Source organism: Amphiprion ocellaris, chromosome 6 (assembly GCF_022539595.1).
Source record: "Amphiprion ocellaris isolate individual 3 ecotype Okinawa chromosome 6, ASM2253959v1, whole genome shotgun sequence".
NCBI classification, from domain to species: domain Eukaryota; kingdom Metazoa; phylum Chordata; class Actinopteri; family Pomacentridae; genus Amphiprion; species Amphiprion ocellaris.
The window spans coordinates 30,845,055-30,867,145 of NC_072771.1; the positions used below are offsets into that span (position 1 = coordinate 30,845,055).

Consider the following 22,091-nt stretch of genomic DNA (forward strand, 5'->3'; position numbering starts at 1 on the left):
GCCCCAAAGAAACTCAAAATGGTTTTTATGTTCTCCACTTTAAGTGGACTCTTGAGGATATGCGTTTGAGATAATAGGCACGTCTGCTGTCACATTATTCAAGACTGATTTTAGTTAATTAATATCACTCAATAGTCTAGACCCTGTTTCTGTGATAAAGCAGTTGTGTATGTAAATGTCATGGCAATACATGACTAGATGCTTACATATGCATACTCCAGTGTGTCTATGCATGCATAAAAACTGTGTGAGATTGTGTGTGTGTGTGTGTGTGTGTGTATGTGGGCCGTCCGCATCTCCTGTTACTCCATAGCGATGCCTGTCACTTTGCATTAACACTGACATGTTGCCTTGGGTGGTCTGTGGCCAGAATCATCATGACGGCTTCAGCCGCAGGTATCTATGGTAACTTCGGCCAGGCTAACTACAGCGCTGCCAAGCTGGGCATGCTGGGTCTGGCTAACACCTTGGCAATCGAGGGACGCAAGTACAACGTTCACTGCAACACCATCGCTCCTGTTGCTGGGTCACGCCTCACAGAGACAGTCATGCCCCCAGGTAAGTAGAGAGATTAAAGTACACACATTGCATGCAGTTGGTCTATATAATGCATATTGTGCTGTTTGATATATGGGTGCACACATTCTTGTTGGACAGACCACAATAGGCAAATGGATGTTTTTTTCATGGCATCTGCATAATGTAATGCTCATGTAATGTTGATTTACAAAATTTGAGGCAACAGCTCTCCCGTTTGACATGCAAATTTGTCATCTAATATTCAAGAGCTGTGTTTTCTTTGCTGTTCCAACAGCCATGATGAAATCGTGCACCCTGTAAGTGTTTTAAAAGTTTTAATGTGCAGCCTTTGATTTAAATAGGTGACTCTGGCCCCCTTATTTTACTGTAGCTGTTAGCTGTGCTTCCAAATATTCACAAAAATGTTACTTTACTAATGCAACATCTATACTTTTTTTTTAAGTGTTTCTTACGACAGAAGGTCATACAGCGCTGAATACCTACAGTGAACACATTGAGATGGAACTCAGAGCAACTCATAAACAAAGGACACTCTATGCTGCACGTTCATATTATATCAAAGAACAAACCAGAATATCAGCTTTCAAAATAACATCTTTTATACTCACTTACAAAATGATTTTTTACTTTTTTTTTTTGCATTGACTGCAGTGTTTTCAAGGATCTTATAAGCCTTTAAAGACTGGGAGTGTTTTTCTGAGCCACCAGACCCAGTATTTGTACATCTCTGCGAATCATTAGCATGTTGTGCTTGCTTTCTGGCAATAGCTCTTTTGACAGGGGTATTAAGTGGCAAATTAAAGGAATGGTTTTGTTGCCCTGCCGTGCTGGTCTACAGTAGCATCTGTCACACTGCGCTGCGCCAACTGTCACAGGATGGCCTCACCTTAGTAAATTACTTGGTTCCATATGTTGGCTTTCACTGACTCAGACTTTTCTTTAAAACAAACACCAGAACTCATCTAAACTCAGATGAGGGCAGCAAAGCAGAATGGTTTCTTTTTACCACCAGGGTACAGATATTTTCAGCACACATATGGTGCCTAGTGTTAAATCCTAAACAGTTCATACAGGAAATTAAAAGCTTGAGCCATATTGCTGACTTCATTCCAGCATGTTCAGGAATCTGTTTCATAGCAAACTATTAGTACTTGCTTATGACTCCTTCAACTGGCTTTCAGCTTTTACGAATATTTATCCAACAATTTCAAGATTTAATTTTTTAAATAGTTTAGATTACTTTAAACTGATTTTGACCAGTACTTATTTGTCATACATTCAGAAGTAGTTGTGTCTATTGATTCATATACTGTCAGTCAGTGTTTTTGCTATTTGTCCAGCAGGAGGTTATATAATTTAAGCACACAGACAGATGGTAATATGTAATGAAAGCACTGCGACATGACTAATATATATAGATAAATCACAGGCGTGATTTCAGAGCATGTTGAATCATCGTACACATCTTGTATATTTTAACAATCGTAAGATACGTAGAAAAATAGAGTATTTTCTCCATATTATTTAATTCCTAAAAGGATTTCAAAATAAACATAAGCTTGTATCCATGCCTGCTAGCTATGCAGTAAGAGGACAAATGCTCGAAGTTTGTCTAAAAACCTAGAGCTTGTACTTCAAGTATTTTCAGAGTGAGCAAATTAGACAGACATGGCACCATTTTAATAATACACTAACAACCAAGAACAGACACTGAAGCAGAAGCATTCCTCTTGCCTTTAGTGCAGTTGTAAGACAGATGTAGATGCAATGCAATAAAAAGCATCTCTATTGTGCTTGTGTATGCTTTGTTTTATTTAGATCTTGTGGCATCTCTGAAGCCTGAGTATGTTGCTCCTCTGGTCCTCTGGCTCTGTCACGAACAATGCCAAGAAAATGGAGGATTGTTTGAGGTATAGAGAAAAAAAACACACATTCTCATGTAGCTTTGCATTGTTCTTTTTCATTCGTTATTGAGAACAGTAATGTACCACTAATGCATTCAGTTTCCATAATGAGGCAATTTTTTTTCAGGTTGGTGCAGGCTGGATTGGTAAATGTGAGTACTGTGTATGTTTCCTGAGGAAATGTCTGTATGCATTTATGATACTCCATAGCCCCTAGTTCAACGGTACTGTATGTGTGTGTGAGTTTCACCATGCAATGACCCCTTTTATTTCTGTGTGTCCACATGTGCAGTGCGCTGGGAGCGTTCTCAGGGCCAGATTGTGAGAAAAAAGAACAAGTCCATGACCCCTGAGGCCGTCAGGGACCAGTGGGACAAAATCTGTGATTTTACAGATGCCACTAAGCCTGCTACTGTACAAGGTCAGCAATGCACTGCACCAAAGACACACACACAGTAACCTACAAAGTACATATATTGGTGCATGCATAACATAGTGCATGGAGTCCACATACACTTTCATGCATGTACATAAGAACCATACGGTAGATGTCAGGTCAATATTCTTTGCGGTTGAGAGAGCTGTATCTTTATGAAAGCACAAAATGTATTAATTCATCGCCATGCCTGTTGTCGTCAATGGTCATTTATTTATTCATTGTGAACATGATCATTTCTCTTCAAAGCGGTAACCACACAGCTTTATTCTCACAGATTTTCTCTATTAGCATCCAGATCAAAGTTTCACACTTGTTTGACTCATTCTTTGTTGAGTCAGAATGATTCAAAATGCAGATCATTGCTTGGCTACACGGTTAGCCCTTTGGCCTGAAGTAAGCCAGCTCCCTGATGCTCTAAGTACAGACTTATCTTTCATGTTTGAAAAAAGGATTTTAGTTGTGAAACAGATCTCTGGCTTCTTAACAGTACCTGCCTCCTGTAGCTAATAACTCAACAAACTGTGTACATCACATTATGAGAAGAAGGTTTGTGTAGGAAGGCGCATTTAACAGAGCATGTGAAAAGTGTAAAAATAAAACACTGAATTCAGTTTCCTCACAGAATTCCCTGAAGCTATTAATAACAAACTCTTAAGTTCAGCAAAGGCCAGCTGTAGACAGTACTGTCAGTTATGTAATGTTTTGTAGGTCTGATTGCAGGCAGGAAATGTTACACACTAAAAGTAAGATTATCTGTACTCTTTAATGAAGTTTCAGTACCATCAAACGTGTGTCAAATACTATCACTACTGCTACACACGTGGACAAAATTGTTGGTAACCCTCGGTTAATGAAAGAAAAACCAACAATTGTCACAGAAATAATTTGAATCTGACAAAAGTAATAATAAATAAAAATTCTAGGAAAATTAACTAATGAAAATCAGACATTGTTTTTGAACCATTGTTTAACAGAATTACTTTAAAAAATAAACTCATGAAACAGGCCTGGACAAAAATGATGGTACCCCTAGAAAAGACTGAAAATAATGTGACCATAGGGACATGTTCAACCAAGGTGTGTCCTCTAATTAGCATCACAGGTGTCTACAAACTTGTAATCAGTCAGTCAACCTATTTATAGGGTTACAAGTCGTCACTGTGCTGTTTGGTGACATGGTGTGTACCACACTAAACATGGACCAGAGGAAGCCAAGGAGAGAGTTGTCTCAGGAGACTAGAAAGAAAATTATAGACCAGCATGTTAAAGGTAAAGGCTATAAGACCATCTCCAAGCAGCTTGATGTTCCTGTGACTACAGTTGCACATATTATTCAGAAATTTAAGATCCATGGGACTGTAGCCAACCTCCCTGGACGTGGCTGCAGGAGGAAAATTGATGACAAATTGAAGAGACGGATAATATGAATGGTAACAAAAGAGCCCAGAACAACCTCTAAAGACATTAAAAGTGAACTCCAAGGTCAAGGTACATCAGTGTCAGATCGTACCATCCGTTGTTGTTTGAGCCAAAGTGGACTTCATGGGAGACGACCAAGGAGGACACCATTGTTGAAAACGGATCATAAAAAAGCCAGACTGGAATTTGACAAACTGCATGTTGACAAGCCACAAAGCTTCTGGGAGAATGTCCTATGGACAGACGAGACAAAACTGGAACTTTTTGGCAAGGCACATCAGCTCTATGTTCACAGACGCAAAAATGAAGCATATGAAGAAAAGAACAGTGTCCCTACTGTGAAACATGGAGGAGGCTCTGTTATGTTCTGGGGCTGCTTTGCTGCATCTGGTACAGGGTGTCTTGAATCTGTGCAGGGTACAATGAAATCTCATGACTATCAAGGTATTCTAGAGAGAAATGTGCTGCCCAGTGTCAGAAAGCTTGGTCTCAGTCGCAGGTCATGGGTCTTGCAACAGGATAATGATCCAAAACACACAGCTAAAAACAGCCAAGAATAGCTATGAGGAAAACATTGGACTATTCTGAAGTGGCCTTCTATGAGCCCTGATCTAAATCCTATTGAACATCTGTGGAAGGAGCTGAAACATGCTGTCTGTAGAAGGAACCCTTCAAACCTGAGACAACTGGAGCAGTCTGCTCATGAGGAGTGGACCAGAATAACTGCTGAGAGGTGCAGAAGTCTCACTGACAGTTACAGAAATCGTTTGATTGCAGTGATTGCCTCAAAAGGTTGTGCAACAAAACATTAAGTTAAGGGTACCATCATTTTTGTCCAGGCCTGTTTCATGAGTTTATTTTTAAAAATAATTCTGTTGAACCACGGTTCAAAAGCAATGTCTGATTTTCATTGGTTAATTTTCATAGAATTTTTATTTATTGTTACTTTTGTCAGATTCAAATTATTTCTGTGACCATTGTGGGTTTTTCTTTCATTAACCGAGGGTTACCAACTGTTTTGTCCACCTGCGTAGTTATAATGCAGTACAGTTTCAGCAACCACTTAGATGAATTAACCACTTTTAATTTTTATCCATCCATCACTTTTCTATAGCTTTTCAGTTTCAGGTCGCATTATTTTAATTTTGGCATTAGAAATTGTAGTTTTATGCTGCTATGAAATACTGACTCAGTGTGATGTACTAAAATAAAGGCTTTCATCACACTTTCTCACTGTGGCTGGTATGACCTTGAAAAAACATTAAATTTCTTTGTATTTGAAATAAAAAATACGTAAAACATATCAAATCCAACTTTGAACTCTGCAGAAAAATGTCAATTGTTTATTTGTGAAAAAAGTAAAAAGAGTCAAAGGTTATATTTTGTTACTGTCTAAAATAAAGAATTTTTACGTATTCCTCTAGACGCCAATTTCCAAAATTATATCCAAATGGAAAACTACACAATTGGGTTTGTTACTGAAATGGATGGTGTCGCTAATGCCAGCTGTTTTTATGCGATAGTGTGTGTACATTACTGGCTTGTCAACAGAAGAAAAAAGGAAAGTTGTCAGCTGTCAAGGGTTTTTATTCAATTAGGAAATACTTACTAGCTTTTTTGGAGTTTTTACTCAGGCACTCCAGTACAGGAGCCTTGTTAAATCCTCCCAGTAAAGTGGAAAGATTGGCTTGTCTGAGCCTATTACCAGAACAACATTTTAACCATAAAATAAAGGATGAGGCAAAGGAGATTCGTCCAGCCAATAACGGTTCTCTTCCTAAAATCTTCCCTTCTTCCTGTTCACTCGCATCCTTACTGGCCAACTTCTAGGATACTTGCTAGATACTTTCAAGGATACATTTCATAATAGTTCTTATAGATATTGGATGTAATTTAAGCTTTGAAATATACTTTTGCTGCAATGGAAGTTATATTTTAAAAATCTGACCTGACCGAGGAACGCACAGTCTGTCCTTTTACATCAGGGTTCTTTATTTGTATCTGAGTTTATCTTTCTTACTTGTCTAATAATACAATTACAAAAATACAACTCTTTAATGAAATGATGAGAGTTTACAGATCACCACAGATTTATTCTCCCTGGCAGACGCAAAACCATGAATTTCCCAGGATCAAGTAATAGTATGAATAGTGGATGTTCCTTATATACAGACATTTGGCATCTATGTGATGTCTTAATTTGTCCATATTGACAGACCATAGCCATCTCAGACAGCACCAGAAAGTGAGACAAAAGGAGAGTTGAGTTTGTGTCCTTTACCATTCACACACTAACATTTTACTTGTGGATTAAGACTGTGGGAGTTGAACATCTGTGCATCTAGAGCTATTCTAGAGTTTTATCCTGACGCTACCTCTGCAGCTCTCATCCTGTCTGCTCACTGATCCACGGCCAAATATCCTGCCTCAGGTCACTCTTTTCTAACCACTTAATATCTGTATCCCTTACACTCATAGACTAACAAAGTTCAGCTGGTATCTGTAACAGACATAAAGGTGTTTTTTAAGGACATTGAAACTGTAGCAAATGATTTTAAATAAAGGCCTCGGGTATAAACCCATCAAGTGTAAATCCTAGACAAGACAAGAAGCAATACGGCTGGAAACCTTTACATCAAGTGCACAAAATCTGCTTGTTTGCAAAAGTGAATAGGAACAGGCTGTAAATTTGATTCAAAGCTTCCAAATGTCAAAGTCAACAGTTATTAAACAGTTATATTGGTCTTTTCCTCCTTGGATGTGTTGTGATGTGAGTGAATAAAGAATTAGTCCAAAGATTTCAAACATTGTTGATATTAGTTCTTGAAGCTGCTTCATTAAGTCTAAAAGAATCTTCAAGTGCTGATGGAGTTCCGTCTTCCAAGGCCTGTCAGTGTGATGCAGGAATTTACTTGTTAACTGACCAGTCGTGCTGCTGTTGCCACTTAGTCATCTTTTCAAATGACTAGTGCTTGAATTCTTCTTTTGTTGGTATTCTTATCTTGAATTTCCTTTCTTCAGAGTGATGCAGTGTGTCTAGATAGTCTTAACCCTGTTTTGTTTTGTTTTTTATACACTTTTAGCTCTCCCTGTATGAATATCCTGCATTAGATCATCTAGAAATGCACTGGGGTTTATTGGTTGTTTCAAATTCGCCCGTAGGTGTGAGTGTGAGTGTGATTTTTTTGTCCTGTTTTAAGTTACTGTATTGTTTTTAAGTTATTCTCTTGTTTTTCACTGTCAAGCACTTTGGTCACCCTTTGGGCTGTTGTAAAGGGCTACAGAAATAAAAATCGATTGATTAATATCACTAGTTTGGCTACCTGGAGTCACAGATAGTGTGGTCGAACTCATGATGTGCTCGTGATCAGGTTCGCTGACCAGTGTTTAGGTCTAATTTATGTTGCATTTCATTAAGATATGTCTTTCATTATCAGAATATTTCTGTATCATAGTTATCACTCCATCATTTTATCAAAGTACTTCCTTTAAAGTTAATCACTCATTAGTATGTTAATAGATTTGGTATTAGTGGCATGCAGTTGGCACAATCAAGTGGCTGCTCTGGATCTGGCTGCAGATGCTGCAACCAGTTTTGGTTCTGGTTGTTGTTCTGGCAATTCTTCTGAGTCTTTGTAATCAGAATAGACTTACTGGGGTTCATCCTTTTCTTCATAGGCCTCCACTTTATGTGTATTTTTGTCATCTTTTTCTCTCATTTCTTCAGGGATGTAGCAGGGCCACCTGAAGTCTGGGGGTTAATGAGCTAGTGTAGAGACCCACAAGACCTTCACATTTGCAGTCATAAGGTGTATAATAAGGCCTCTTAACTTTGTCATCAGTGTCTGCTTGTCTGTTCTTTTTGATCCACCTTTGGAGAGCTCAACCACAAAGAATTGCCATTCAGATTCGTCAAAAAGCACATTGTCAGTGTAGTCATCATTTAGTCACACTGTCTGAGTGAGCTTTTGTGAGAGTGTGAACCTTCTGAAACATGAACTCGGTTTTCAGCCAAATGAGCCCTTTTTACTATCAGCTAATCTGTATTTACAGTAAGTTTGGTAACAAGACCAGATGGTGGAGAAAAGAAGCCAAGGTGAATATGATATCGAGTATGAACACGTCCGAAAGGTCTCATGAAAACAAGTGGGTGGCAAATGGTGACTATTATTTCTCTCCGCCTCCCCCACCCTCTCCACACTCTCAGAAGTACATTTGAAGAGAAGGCGGTTGTGTTAACATTAACTGCATGGGGGTGGCAGTCCCACAGGGCGCTAGCTGGTCTCATTAGCATGGCTTTGTAGTGCCTCCTCATTTGTAGCTTATTGCACGGACTTGTTGCTTCATCTGTTATGTATCCGTCTGCTACTCACTGACAGTTATGTGTAGTTGTGGTCTTTCCGGCCTCTCTTTCTGATTCTGTTGGTAGTCCAGGCTTGTGCTACCTGCGTGGATCTATTTACGCTCTATTTTTAGGCAAACTGAAAACACACAGTGCAGACTCAAAGTCTCAAGTATGTAAACAACAAATGTTAGAATAGATCTGGTTTATTCTTCACTAATATGGATGTCACGTCCATCCATTTTAAAGCTGCTCCTTTATCAGTAGGTGTTAAAATTTAAAGTCATGCTGTGTGTTATCATCTCCCGGGAATTTAATTTAACTTCACTTAAATCCTTTTGACTTGAGATTAGAAATCTTCTGGAGCAAAAAATCCTTGCGCTCATTCCCGCTAAAGTGCAGGTTTAATCATAGTTATCTGGATGATTCCTTTTATTGTACAGTGAAACTCATACATGAACAATTTGTTAGATACTGTATGCGACTCAAAGTTATACATCAGTTGAGGAATGTTAGTCTTACAATGTTAGGTGAAAGAATTCACATTATTGATAAATCATCAACATGTCCTAGCATGTTGTTATAATTTAATAGCAGTGACCCAGCATTAGAGACTGATATCAGAGCAATAAAATGACATGCTCTAAAAATACAGAAATGTGAGTGTACTGACATTATTAGTACAAACACTATACTTTTGGTTGTATATATTTGCAATATATTTAATGAACTATTTGACATTTATAAAATTCTGCTTATTCATTTTATTGTCAAGAGCTAAAAGAGGCTATTGATACCAGCCTCATGTCTGTATGCAAAATACGAAGCCCATGGCAGCAGCTAGCTTAGCTTACACCCACTGAGGTTGCACTCAGGTTCTAAAGATTACCGCTGAACTTTTTATTTTTATCGAGGAAACTAAGACAATAATTTGTCGTCTATCTCTCTTACTATAAGTAATGTAGTTTCTTCAGCTTTTGCAATAGTTCAGCGCCAGCAAACACAGTTTCAACTCTCTACTCATACCTTCTTTACCTCAAAGTGCGAGTGTACCATTGTCTGAGATGACAAATGAACTCTCTAACTATTTTTTAGAAATGAAATGAACTTGTAGGGATAGATCGACCATCGGCCTGGCTGATTATCATGGCCGATATTTAGCATTTTTCCACATTATCAGCATCGGTATTCTTATTGACCAATTACTCTTGAATTAAAGGTGCTACTTCAGGTCTGATGTGTCCTCCTCTCTCTGTCTGTCGTCACTCTGTGGTCTCAGAAATATCTCTGAAGCAGACACTGCAAAAAACTGAACAAGAAACACAAGCTGTTGCCACAAACCAGGGAATTTGCTCCTCTCACAGTGGCTAAGGCTATGCTATCAGCTAGTGGCTAAGTTAGAAGGCAGCCACAGATTACCTTGAAACAGAGTCTGGAAAATAATAAATGATAATGCTTCAAGATACGGACATTTATAGTAAATAAAAATTATGTAACAGTGGAATCTTTACAAAATAGAGAAGACAACATTACCAGCAGTGTATTTCAGTTCCAAATATTGGTTATTGGCCTTTCTTAATTACTATCAGCATCAATATTAGTCTTAACAAAAAAACAAAAACAAACGTAGTTTGATCCTTAGTGGAGAGTTACCAGGATAATTTTTATCTGGCTAACAAAGTGCTCACCTGGACTAGTTAAACTGCTTATGAAGGATGGTTACGACTGATGGGTTCATGGTCAGTGAGATTGTTCACACAAGTTAAATCTTTTCATAAAATATGTGTGAGTACCTCTGTGTTTCTGCAAAGTCTGAGGATTTTTAAATTTAACAAATGGCACTGAATCATCAATCTCTTTCTGTCCCCGCTTTCTGTAGAATCTCTGCAGTCAATGGTGAGCGTGCTGTCTCGGATGGAGTCAGAGGACCAAGTTGGTGCGAACTCGACAGCGGCTGCAGCTTCACCAGCGTCGGCATCAGGGATTAATCCTGTAAGTATAAACGGCTATTGTTGCTTTTTTTCTCAGACAGAAATCAATTGGCTGGTTGCAGATCTTGAACAGTGTTTAAAATCAATGAGTTTATTTGCCTTTATAATGGATTTCTCTTGCCTGCTCTTCACTGTAAGATGAGAAAATCTGTTTGTGTCCAATTGTGGGCTTTTAGGAAGCATCAGTCAGCACAGTTACCTACAATAACTGAAACACTTGTTAGCACTTAGTGGGCAGGTTTTAGCAAAACCTTTGTCTCACTTAACCAGCACATTCTGACATACATAATGACTTCATCCCACTATCATTCTGCTACGGAGGAAAATAACTCTTTCGCTTGTTTACATTTCTTTAAATTAGTCATAATCGTCCTAAGCAATGGATGCAGCTTCAGTCAAAATAATCATGAGTGGAATTGCTTTGGTGGAACATTTGCATATAGTGAGACGAGGGCTGTGACTAACATTGATATTCAACTGAGAAAAAATTAACTAATCATTTTAAAATAAATAATTAATTTTTTTTTTTGCTTATCTGGGTTTAACTTGCATTATTGTAGTTAATTGTCATTAGGAATGGCTGTTACTTTCTGCTGCTAGGAAGTCTTGAAAATGTGTGAAAAAATACTTAAAAGGCCATGTCGTCCCTTTCGTTTACCATCATGAAACAAGTAATACATTTCATTCTATATGGTATTTTAAAGGCCTTAAAAAGTATTTTATTTAACACAGTGCACTGCTTTTTCTTCTCACATACTGCATCTTACTAATCTTTTACATGGCGTCCTTCTCCTTCTTTTGTCTTTTTTTTTCTTTATCCTGCATTATTCTGTGGCCTCTGCAGTTCTGAACTAATCTGCCATCACCAAACAAACACGCAAGTGCAAGTTAGTCTCAAATCTCTGTTAATTTTTGATTAGAGACCTACAACCAGTCAGAGCAATGACTCTTCTCAAAAGTGAAGGCTTGAATTGCAGTTGTTAATTCCTCTTTTAGAGAAAATAAAACTTCAAGTTCTATTTAAAAACTGTCTTGGTTGTTTACAAAAGTGCCTCAATGTTGCCCCTGTTTACAGTCAAAGCATCAAACCCACTCTATATTGAAAAACATGGTTTTGATTGGACTGGCACGGGCAAAAATGGGTGTAAATCAGTTTGAATGGGAGGGTGCTCAGGTGCATTCTGCAAGAGCAAATTAAACATGACCTCTCAGATTTGTGTAGTTCCCCAGCTAGTTCTTAACCTCATTTTTATCAGTGGTACTTAATGTCCATCCCTGTTTTTCTCTACCTCATTTGCTAATACCTTGTAATTCCTCCTACTGAGAACATGTTTTTAATGGTTGCTCGGTGATGACTCCTGAAAGTGCACAGCTGTAAAGTGAGTGTTTCAAACATGGCAACTCATGACTTTTTAATGCCGCCACACTGTATTTACTCAGGGATGATGAGAACCTTCTCAGCAAAACTTGACAACATACATAAGTGCTTTGATGTCTCCTGTAAATATGACAAGTGTCTGCTCACATTAGCTTTTAAAACGCGATTTACAAATGATGTCGGAGCACAACAGTGCAGCGGTGAAGACTCCCTGGATAGGTGCTCCTTCACTTTACTGTGTTCCCTATCACTGGATTCCACAAAGTGAACTAGTTACAGCTCACCTATGGCTGAACTGCTTAAATAAAACATTGAGCCACAAGTACAATTACATTGCATGAAATAGTTATCGCAGCGAGAGCCACTGTCTTATATTCCTGTGGCAAAAATCAAACTACATTGACAGTAGTATGTAATATCACTCAAGCAGATGACAGAATCTGATTGTGCAGATATTTAGGAACATTTATTCCAAATCGTTTTGAAATTGCTCCTTTTGCATCCATCTGACTCATCACAATTTAAAGGATGGAAGTTTATACGGGATGAATTCTTTGTTTAATCCATCATGGAGCTTTCTAAAATATGTATTGCCCAGTAAGGTCTGTATCTTAAAGCATTTTTAATTATTGATTTCCAGACTCAATTTGTGGCTGCCTTCTAACTTAGCTGCTAGCCGTTAGCGTAGCCTTAGCCACTGTGAGAGTGGCTGATTTCCTGTTTTGTGGCAACAGCTCGTGTTTTTTTGCTCGATTTTTGCAGTATCTGGTCGAGGGACCGTGTTGAGACCAGAGTGACTAGAGCCAGACAGAGCTGGCTGTGTCAGACCTGAAGTAGCACATTTCATTTATCAATAATCAATCAATAAAAATACCAATACAGATAATCAGAAAAATGCCAAATATCCACCACATAAATCGGTCAGGGTGTAACAATACTGCTCAAAGGTCTAAAAGTGATTCACTGCTGGACCATCCTTACAGTCCAATAGTTGCAGTTTACACCTATGATCTAAAGTAAAAAGCCATAAAAATGTCTACAAAAGGCACAATAAATGTGTTTTTGCTACATTTAAGTCATTTAACCTAGCACCGCAAAAGACACCAGTTCACTCTAACACTGGACCAAAAAAAGTAGTTATAAATGTAATAAAACCAACTAAAATTTCCATATAACACAAAGAAAGTGTGGCAATAATGCAGGATAAAATGTGCTGAATTGTGACTATCTGCACAAAAAACCCCGTCTTTTACATCCTGTCAGGCATCAGCACAGCTATAATATCATGATCCACTACTTAAAATGTTAAATGATTTACGCTCACTCCCGGGTATCACCGTCCTCTCCTCTGTGAGTGTGTGTTAGTGTGTGTGTGTTAGTGTGCGTGTGTGTGCGTGTGCATGTCTGGACTGGAGATTTGGAACAGAGTCACACTGTAGCCTCAAGACAAACATAACCATTGTGTCCTCAACTGACTTGGATTTGTGCTCCATGTGTGTGTTGTTGCTGTGTATGTGTGTGTGTATTTTGTATTCATGTAGCTCTACACACACGCACACACAGACACAGACACACAGGCTATTTCAGATGCATTCGTTTCTCTGTCCTTGTCACGGTTTCTGGTGCACGTATTGCTTAAGTTATGCCACTCTGCTGCTTTGCTTTTATTTACCGTATTTAATCTGCTGCACCGCTACAACTGCTCAACTAACAGTTCTAAATGTGCTTATATGTCACATTTAGGTGTTTGCCGCAAAATGTCAAGAAAATAACAGGATTTTAATGTTGGGTTTGTGTTTTAGAGAGGCAATGACTCAACTGTAATTACAGATGCAGTAGTTTATGGTGCCATTGTGCTGTGTTGCATTGAGTACAGAGGTGTTTCTGTGTTGCTTTCTAAATGGGATGGAGAAAATATCAGAAACAGCTTTTTGTGTAACGCAATAATGCAATTCAAAAATCCATAAACTGCTCCGAAGCTGAGCCAATTCTCAAACACTCAAAGAAGGAAGGCTTTATAACTGGAAATGCTGGTTGTATATAACCAAACTACTGGCTCACTATAAGTCAGGAAATTATAAAATGTGCTTTTAGTCAGTCAATGGGAAGTTTAACTATATTGATAACTGAGAAGCAATAAAATTATCACCATTTTGACATTTCATTGGTAAACTGATTAATAAATGAATCATGAAAATAACTGTTAGAATAATGGATAGTGAATAAATTGTAATAGTTTGCAGCCTTAATTTCAGTTAACAAATCTGTATATTAAAATACCTGAAGAAGGAAAGAAAATCACATTTTAATGTATTTTACTTTTAATAAAATAAGCTGCGATCATGACTAGACAAGAAATGAGAGAAACACAAGGCTTTTCATCAGCATCTAATATTAAACCACTAACACACCAAGATGCCCCAAAATCTGATCTCTCTTTTATTTCGGGGTTAAGTTTTATCTTGATAAAGGGATTTTTTTCCCTTAATCTCCCAAAGTAGATTGACTTTACACCTTAGTGAGCCAACACTGCACCGGTTCCTCAACTGCAGCTTTAATCTAAGAGCATATACCATTAAATCCTCAGTAAAGGGATGAAGGAAGAGTTCTAAAAACATAATATTTCCCACTTCCAAATTTAAATGCAGTTTTAATTAAAAACTGGCCTCTAGAGGCTCTCCAACAGCTGAGAGGTGATATTATGCAGAATGTGAATCTCACCATTCTGCCAAGTAATGGCTAACAGTGGTTGTTAATAAGACAAAAGAGTAACTGCAGGACAATTATGACTGCTATGTTTCCACAGATGTGTGTTTATAGGGTTCTTTACTGAATAACTTTTAATACAACATTCCCCTGACCAAAGACTGGTCGACATGAAAGAGCCAGCTGAACTGCGGCTTTTCACATGTTTTTCTGCTCTGTTTCACTCAACTGCTTCTTTTTGTTTGCACTCTTCTGTGTGTCATGTCAAGGTTCTAACCAACTCCTTAATACTGCTGCTTTCAGTGCAATAATAAACAATCAGCATTTCTGCAGCACAGAAACGGGGCTGTAGCTGCCACTGAGAAACCGAGGGCCTTGGTGTTTTTCTGGGAATTTAGCACCAGTGGAGGATTTCTTACACTTCAAGCGGTTTGTGTTATACCAACAAGATTGTTTCTTATTTCTTTAGCAGGAAGTAGCATTCTAGTGTATCATTTTTTTGTACCGTTTTGTGTACTTTACTTACTTTTATAGCCATCTTGTGCACATAACATAAAAGGTTCAGTTCAGGTAACTGAACTTGAGAAAAATGGTGAACAAATAATTGAAATGTTAAGTGAATCACTGCTACTACAGACCTACAGTTCATATTCTCTCAACAAATGTGCTCTTTTGGTACGAACTGCAGCAAAAATCACACGTTTTTGTTCTTTTTTCTCCTTCCCTACTAAAACTGCGAAGCATACTTTCAAAATAATGATGTAATATATAACCCAGTAGTCCTGACTGCAGCTCCGCTAAAACAAAGACCTCACCATGTTATGCAAAAAAAAAAAAAAATGTATATGTAAAATATATTTACAAAGAAGACCTAAAGAAATAACAAAGACATCAAACATACTGCAGATGAGCCTAAACTGTAGAAACATCTAATGGGAAATTTTAAAAATGGTATTCAATTAGTTTTGTTGCTGCAGGTTTCTCCAGCTTCTTTCAGTGCTGTGATGTAAAAATAATGATCAGTTTGAGTCTTGAATGATCAGAAAGCCCTTTCGGACGATCTCGCTCTGGGATTGATGAGAGCTTTAAAACATTTACAGTCCAGCTCAGGGCTCCACCGTACGGCGCTTTAAAAGGGCCTTTGTGACTTTGTGTCATTAACACTTGATTACTGTGATGGCCTGTTCAGGAGCCTCGGCCCATTTCCTGGCTGCTCGTTAGCAGAAGTGCAAGCTCAAATTGAGCGTCGCTCAGTTTTTGGCCTCCCTGCGCTGGCCACCAGTCAAGATCAGGAACCCGTTTTAAAATTGTGCTGATCACTCACAAAGCTCTGCCTGGTCTGGCCCTGGAGTACATTTCTGAAATGCTGATTCCTCTTAACTCTGTGAGATCACACGGGTCCTCAAACTAATGACTGCTGATGATCACAGATTAAATCAAACACATGGTAAGGCCAACTTTACGCTGATAAGAAGCTTCTAATATTTTCTCATCCTAAGATGCTTTTGTAGCCTTTTGATGGTTGTTTACTCAGTTGTGTTTTCTACTTGCAGCTTATTTTTTGGCTTTTATTTCCTTTCCTTCAGTCTGTCTTTTCTCAAAAGACATTAAGGAATAAAGACATCTTTCTTAAAAACAGTAATCGGGTGCCAACATGAAGAGTAAAACACCTTTTGTGCTTGTTGTAATCATTCCTCCTTTTCATGTTAAATGTTAAACCTCTTAATGCGCTTTCAATGTAAGCAATGGAAGACAAAATGTCCCGTCTTCATTTTGTTTGAAGTTAGACTAAGTGAGTGGAAGCTTTCCAAAGTAACGGCATGTTTAGTACAAAGTCCCTCTTTGTCTTCCTTCAGACAGTGTTTCCAAGACAATGCTCAGCTGCAATGCAGAGGTTTTAGCAACAAAAAAGGGGGAGTTTTGTACTTAAAAGTCATTTATTTTGGAGGATATCCACTTAGTTTGTTGAAATTGGCTGGGTGCAGTCTCATTATCTGCAGAAAAAAATTAAACATTTTAATACATTCTGACAAGGAAAACTGAAAAACTGCAAAGCTATCCTTGAGGTTGTAATTATTGTTAAAACTGCTTTTTAAATATTTCAGCTGCACTTTGGTGTGACCTTGATTGCTTCTCCTACTTTTAGCACCCTGAAAACACATGTAACCGTGTAGAAAGTTGCTCTGGCAGGAAAGAAAAATTGCAGATTGTGTATGTTTCCAACTATTCTGATCATCCACAACATTAAAACCTGCACAATGTAAGGCAGGAGGCTTTAGTCTCACGGCTGATTGGTTGACACACAGTTGCAGGAGTCATTAAGTCACTGTATGTGGCTGTATGCCTCATCATTTGTCTTAGCTGTGGAGCTAAACTACAAGCGTATTCTTACTTTTCTGCAAACCCTAAAGTTGCATGTTCTTTTTCTTTGTTGAATTTACAGGATATCTGATCATTTTCTCCCCTTTCCCCTCAGTCTATGGCAGTGGGACAAAAACTACCACCGACCACGTTCAGCTTCACCCACACCCAGTGCATCCTCTATGCGCTGGGGGTTGGCATGTCCACCAAGGATCCGGACCATCTTCGGTGAGCATCGACATGTGTTCGTGACTGTAGCTTCCCCAACTTGTGTGAAACTGAACAGAAAAAAAAAAAGGTATAATCACTGCTTTAGTCATTACTTTTACTTTGACCTGCTTAAGTGGGAAAATCACTGGAATCCGTCCACGCTAACACACATGCCTGTGCGGCCATCTGTGCAGTTATTTTTATTTGTATTCATCTATGAACCATTCCTAGGAAAGCATGTTTTTTTTTCACAGTTCACTAACACTTACATTTTAATGTAGGTTCCTGTATGAAGGCTCTCCGGACTTCAGCTGCCTCCCTACCTTCGGGGTCATTCCCTCCCAGGCGGCCATGATGGAGGGCGGCCTGAGTTCAGTGCCTGGACTCAACATAGATTTTACACAGGTGAGAGAATATGTATGTCAGTGTCTTAGATGTGTGTGATCTTGCTTGTGTGCTCCATGTCGTTGAGTTTGCTGTACATATGTGCATGCATATTTGTATCCATATGGTATCATTTGCAGTAGCAGTAGACACATTACTCATGCTAATGAGGCTTTAAGACTTTGGTGTGATTATATATCACAGCTGTTGCAATGTTTTCTGTCAGGTGTTGCACGGAGAGCAGTATCTGGAGCTTTACAAACCCCTGCCAACCTCAGGTAATTCCTCTCTGGTAATAGAGTACATCCAGTTTATTGCATTTGTGGTACTTATTGGAATTACTATAGATTTTGCATTAAAAGCAATTTTAGAGCCTTGCTCAGTCATTATACCTGTATTCATGTCACTGTATGTCATAAAAGTGGGACCAGTCTGAGTTTAATAGATAATTTAGGCCAGAAACTAATCAACTTTGCAAGTCCTTTCAAGCCTGTTTTTATGATTAATCTAATAATAAAATGGGCCATTTTATATCTTAAGCCATGATCAATTTTTAACTGTATGATTATACATCCTATCATAGCATATCCATACTGAGATAAAGTCTACATGTGGATCAGTCTGAACCCGGTTTGTGCCCTCTATATTGCCTTTACATTCAAGTCACAGAGCAAGGTTTTTGTTTTTCTAAAAGATAAATCCCTGACAATCCATCAGGAAGCCAGAAGGCCGTTTAACAACACCCACTGCTGTTTTTGAAGATATTTCAGGAATCCTCAAAGACTCCAGAAGCTGTCTGTAAATTGTTTAGTGCATTGTAAAAGAGTTATTTTTTTTAACCTTTGGGACTCCGCTTTTGAATTTCCTGTTTTTAAATTTCAAGCAAAAATGGTAGCTGACAGTGACATAACTTCTAGCTTGATCTCTACAAGGCGAATAATATTTTAAAAATGGTATTCATTTCCCACATTACTCTTTTGGGGAGGCTGATCAGCTTTGAAAAACTCCAAAATATTCTGGTAACTATCGTGTAAAACAAGGAAAAGTGGCAGATCTTTAAGTTGAGTTGGATGTAACTATTCCATGTTTGGCTCCTTTTCTTGAAAATGAAATTAACCAGTTAATATTTTGAGGATTCATTTCCTGATTGACTTATTGATTAATTGAGATTGAGCAAGAAGACAAGCCTTCAAGTAATGTGTGAATACTTCAAAATAATAATAAATCACCTTCTGGACTTTTCAGCAGTCAACATGAATTACACAACCATGTCATCAATCCTCACTATGTACTTGACTAAAAGTAGAAAATAAAACAAATGAAAATGATTCAAGATAAACTGCATTTTAGGTAAGCTTACCTCTGAGGCCACCATAGCGGACGTGTTGGACAAAGGCTCTGGAGCCGTCATCCTCCTGGATGGTGAGTTCCTTTATCCTTCAGGATGCATTTTTTTTATCATATAATGTATTTATTCTATATTCATTTATTATTATTACTTTAATGTTTCTTTTCCTGAAAGTTGCCTCTCAGGCTGAATTAATAAAAGTTAATTTACAGTCTGTGTCTGCAGGGACTGAAATAATGGACTGAGAACGGCTCATATTTTTGTTTGACAATTCCGTAGAGATGGATGATATTAGACCCACTCTGATCTATAATTAATCCAACTTAAGACAAATAACACAAGACCTCAGGTTCCCCCGAGCACTCGCACAGGGGAATTCTATGAAATTTCTTTATAAACTATCAGCTTGTGTTAGGGTGAATATGAAGTTATTTCCGGGGAAGACAGCACGTCGCACTAACGCCCTGCAGAAGCAGCTTTATTTGTCTTTATGCCTGGTTATATTTTAAATTGACCTAATGAAATTAATCAGCCAGCACATTGACTATAAAGTGGACTTGATTCCTTTTGACAGTTACTAATTGTTTCTTCACATTCGGTTTCCATGGCGCTCTTGCCTCCTGTTCTGATTGGTGTCTGGCATGTGTTCTCCTCACAGTTTATAGTTAATGTGACAGTATGTGGCATCGTGGGCAGCTGAATATCATTGGGTTTGATTGCCAGGCTAAGGACACTCAATTGTTTCATCACTCTGAAGTCAACATGCTCTACACACCGGTATCTTTAGCATTCTGGAACATGACAAACTATAACCTCAAAGCTTCTTAATGATTAAAAATAGCGAGAATATAGATTTTATTGTATTTAGTACTATTAAATGAGCACCCTTTACTGCAGTCTTAGCAGGAACAGCGCAGCTAGATTTTACATTTCTAAAAATATGCATGAAGTCTGACTTATGAGATGTTTCCCTTCAATATTTCCTTTCTTTATACTCAGTTACACTTAGGAGACAAATGTCATAGTTTTTACTGCACTGCATTTATTACAGGTACAACACGTCTCCTTGTAAATTTGTTTCCATTCAGTGTTTCTTACCAAAACACAGATGCCTTTACAAATGTAATTTTCCATTAAATGATACGATCACTTTAGAAAATCTTATGGATTTTATTGCATTAAGCTATCCCAATTATGATGTTCATTATTATTACATTATTGTATTTAAATCAGCTGAAAATATCATTATTTTACAGATATTTGCTGTTATGTAAAAGAAAAATTGTGTGTATTATGGATTGAAAAGTAGTAGTAACTTTACCTGTTTTGTTAAATTCCAGACAATAACCAGCAAAATGGCATAAAAACTGGATATTTACATGTTAACTATAAAAGAAAAAAATGATGAAACTGTATGATTGTGTTTAAATCTTCTCTCTGCCGTAGATATTAGAGCATTCATATGCTGCTTACATATTAATACTATAATATTGATTCTGATAGAACTGACAAGAGCTGATCTGATGTGTAATGTATACTTTTTTGTGTTTTTTGTGTACAATACATATTCTTCAGGACATTTACACAATTACATATTCAGAATTTTATATGCAGAACTTGTAATGTGCTGTTATTACCTTGTGGCATTGCTTTTACTTTTCCGAATACTTCTTAAACCAATGAAAATGGACATAAAATGACACGTTTGTGCTGCCTTACAGTGCACACCTACAGCGGCGGTGAGCTGGTTTGCTACAACCAGTTTTCAGTGTTTGTGGTTGGAGCTGGAGGCTTCGGAGGAAAGAGAACCTCTGAGAAAGCCAAAGTATGTTTTCCATATTTGAGTTGCTTCGCCAAAAATATAGAGAAATGAGACATCATTACTAAATGTTGCCTCATATTTGAGTTATTTTTTTATTTGTGTTTTAATTCCTCCAGGCTTCTGTGCCGCCTCCTAAACGGGCACCAGATGCTGTGGTGATTGATTCGACCACAAGAGACCAAGTGAGTGTGTCTGTGTGGGTTTTGGTGCAGAATAAATCAACTGCATTCATAATATGTGGGTGAAAATAGGACATATTGTTTTGTGCCTCTGAAATAATCATAAAGTTCTCGACAAAATGTTCTGCAGAAGTGTTGAACAAGGTTTTCATACTGTCTTGTACATTAAAAAAAAGAACGCTGACTGTATGATGCAGCAGAAAATAAAAAAGAAAGGGGAATAAAAAACTAATCCCTTAAGCAATTTAAATGACTGCAACTATACTACTTCAAAGACATTCTTATTTTAGGTGTCTCCTCTATTGCCTTCATGATAATTTCATTTCATCCCGTATCTGTGTATGGAAAGTTCAGGCATTTATGAATTAGATATAGATCTAAACAATGTCTGTTTCCCCCGCGGTTACAGGCGGCCTTGTACCGTCTGAGTGGAGACTGGAACCCCCTTCATATAGACCCCAGCTTTGCTGCCATGGGAGGTGAGAGTCTGCACATCTGTTGAGGATTAATGGGTGTCAGAAATGTTGTAAATTATTTTGGTCAGGGCTAAATCTCTCCCTGGAATATTAGGTCAAATGATGTCTTTTGATCTCATTTATACTTGAACATGCTTGTGCTTAGAAATGCTCTTTGGTCAGGTTTCAAGGCTCCCATCCTCCATGGCCTGTGCTCCTTCGGCTTCGCTGCGAGACACGTCCTCAAGCAGTTTGCCAACAATGACCCCTCCAGATTCAAGGCTATCAAGGTGAGTGTTACTTTTGATTTATGCTCTGTCAAACATTTTCTCTCGTTCTCACACAAGGACCTCTTGTAGAAGTGATTTAAGAGAGTTTGTCACTAATTTTCTCTTACTGATGAGTTCTGAGAAAAGTAACCCAGACCTTTCATTCAGGTCATTAATGGAAAGTCAGATATTCTTCAGAAAAGGGCCAAGTCCACAGATATGTACATGGGTATTTTTTGTGTTTCTTCCTTTGTTCTCAAAAAAAACCCTCCATATTAAAACGCAAACACTCAGTTGAAGTGCTGCTAAGAGCATGCCAAACCAACACGTGGCAATATAACCCG

General features: G+C 38.0%; 1 protein-coding gene across 1 annotated transcript in view; it reads left to right on the forward strand.

Annotated features, from left to right (window-relative positions):
• hsd17b4 (hydroxysteroid (17-beta) dehydrogenase 4) overlaps positions 1-22,091 on the forward strand; it is a 32,866-nt gene that overhangs the window by 4,307 nt on the left and 6,468 nt on the right. The window contains exons 8-20 of the mRNA XM_023264408.3: positions 371-558; positions 2,359-2,450; positions 2,572-2,596; positions 2,737-2,865; positions 10,524-10,636; positions 17,196-17,308; positions 17,572-17,695; positions 17,901-17,952; positions 19,025-19,096; positions 20,744-20,847; positions 20,961-21,026; positions 21,433-21,502; positions 21,662-21,768. Of these exons, the coding sequence (XP_023120176.2) occupies positions 371-558; positions 2,359-2,450; positions 2,572-2,596; positions 2,737-2,865; positions 10,524-10,636; positions 17,196-17,308; positions 17,572-17,695; positions 17,901-17,952; positions 19,025-19,096; positions 20,744-20,847; positions 20,961-21,026; positions 21,433-21,502; positions 21,662-21,768 (1,255 nt within the window). The remainder of the gene's footprint in view (positions 1-370; positions 559-2,358; positions 2,451-2,571; positions 2,597-2,736; positions 2,866-10,523; positions 10,637-17,195; positions 17,309-17,571; positions 17,696-17,900; positions 17,953-19,024; positions 19,097-20,743; positions 20,848-20,960; positions 21,027-21,432; positions 21,503-21,661; positions 21,769-22,091) is intronic.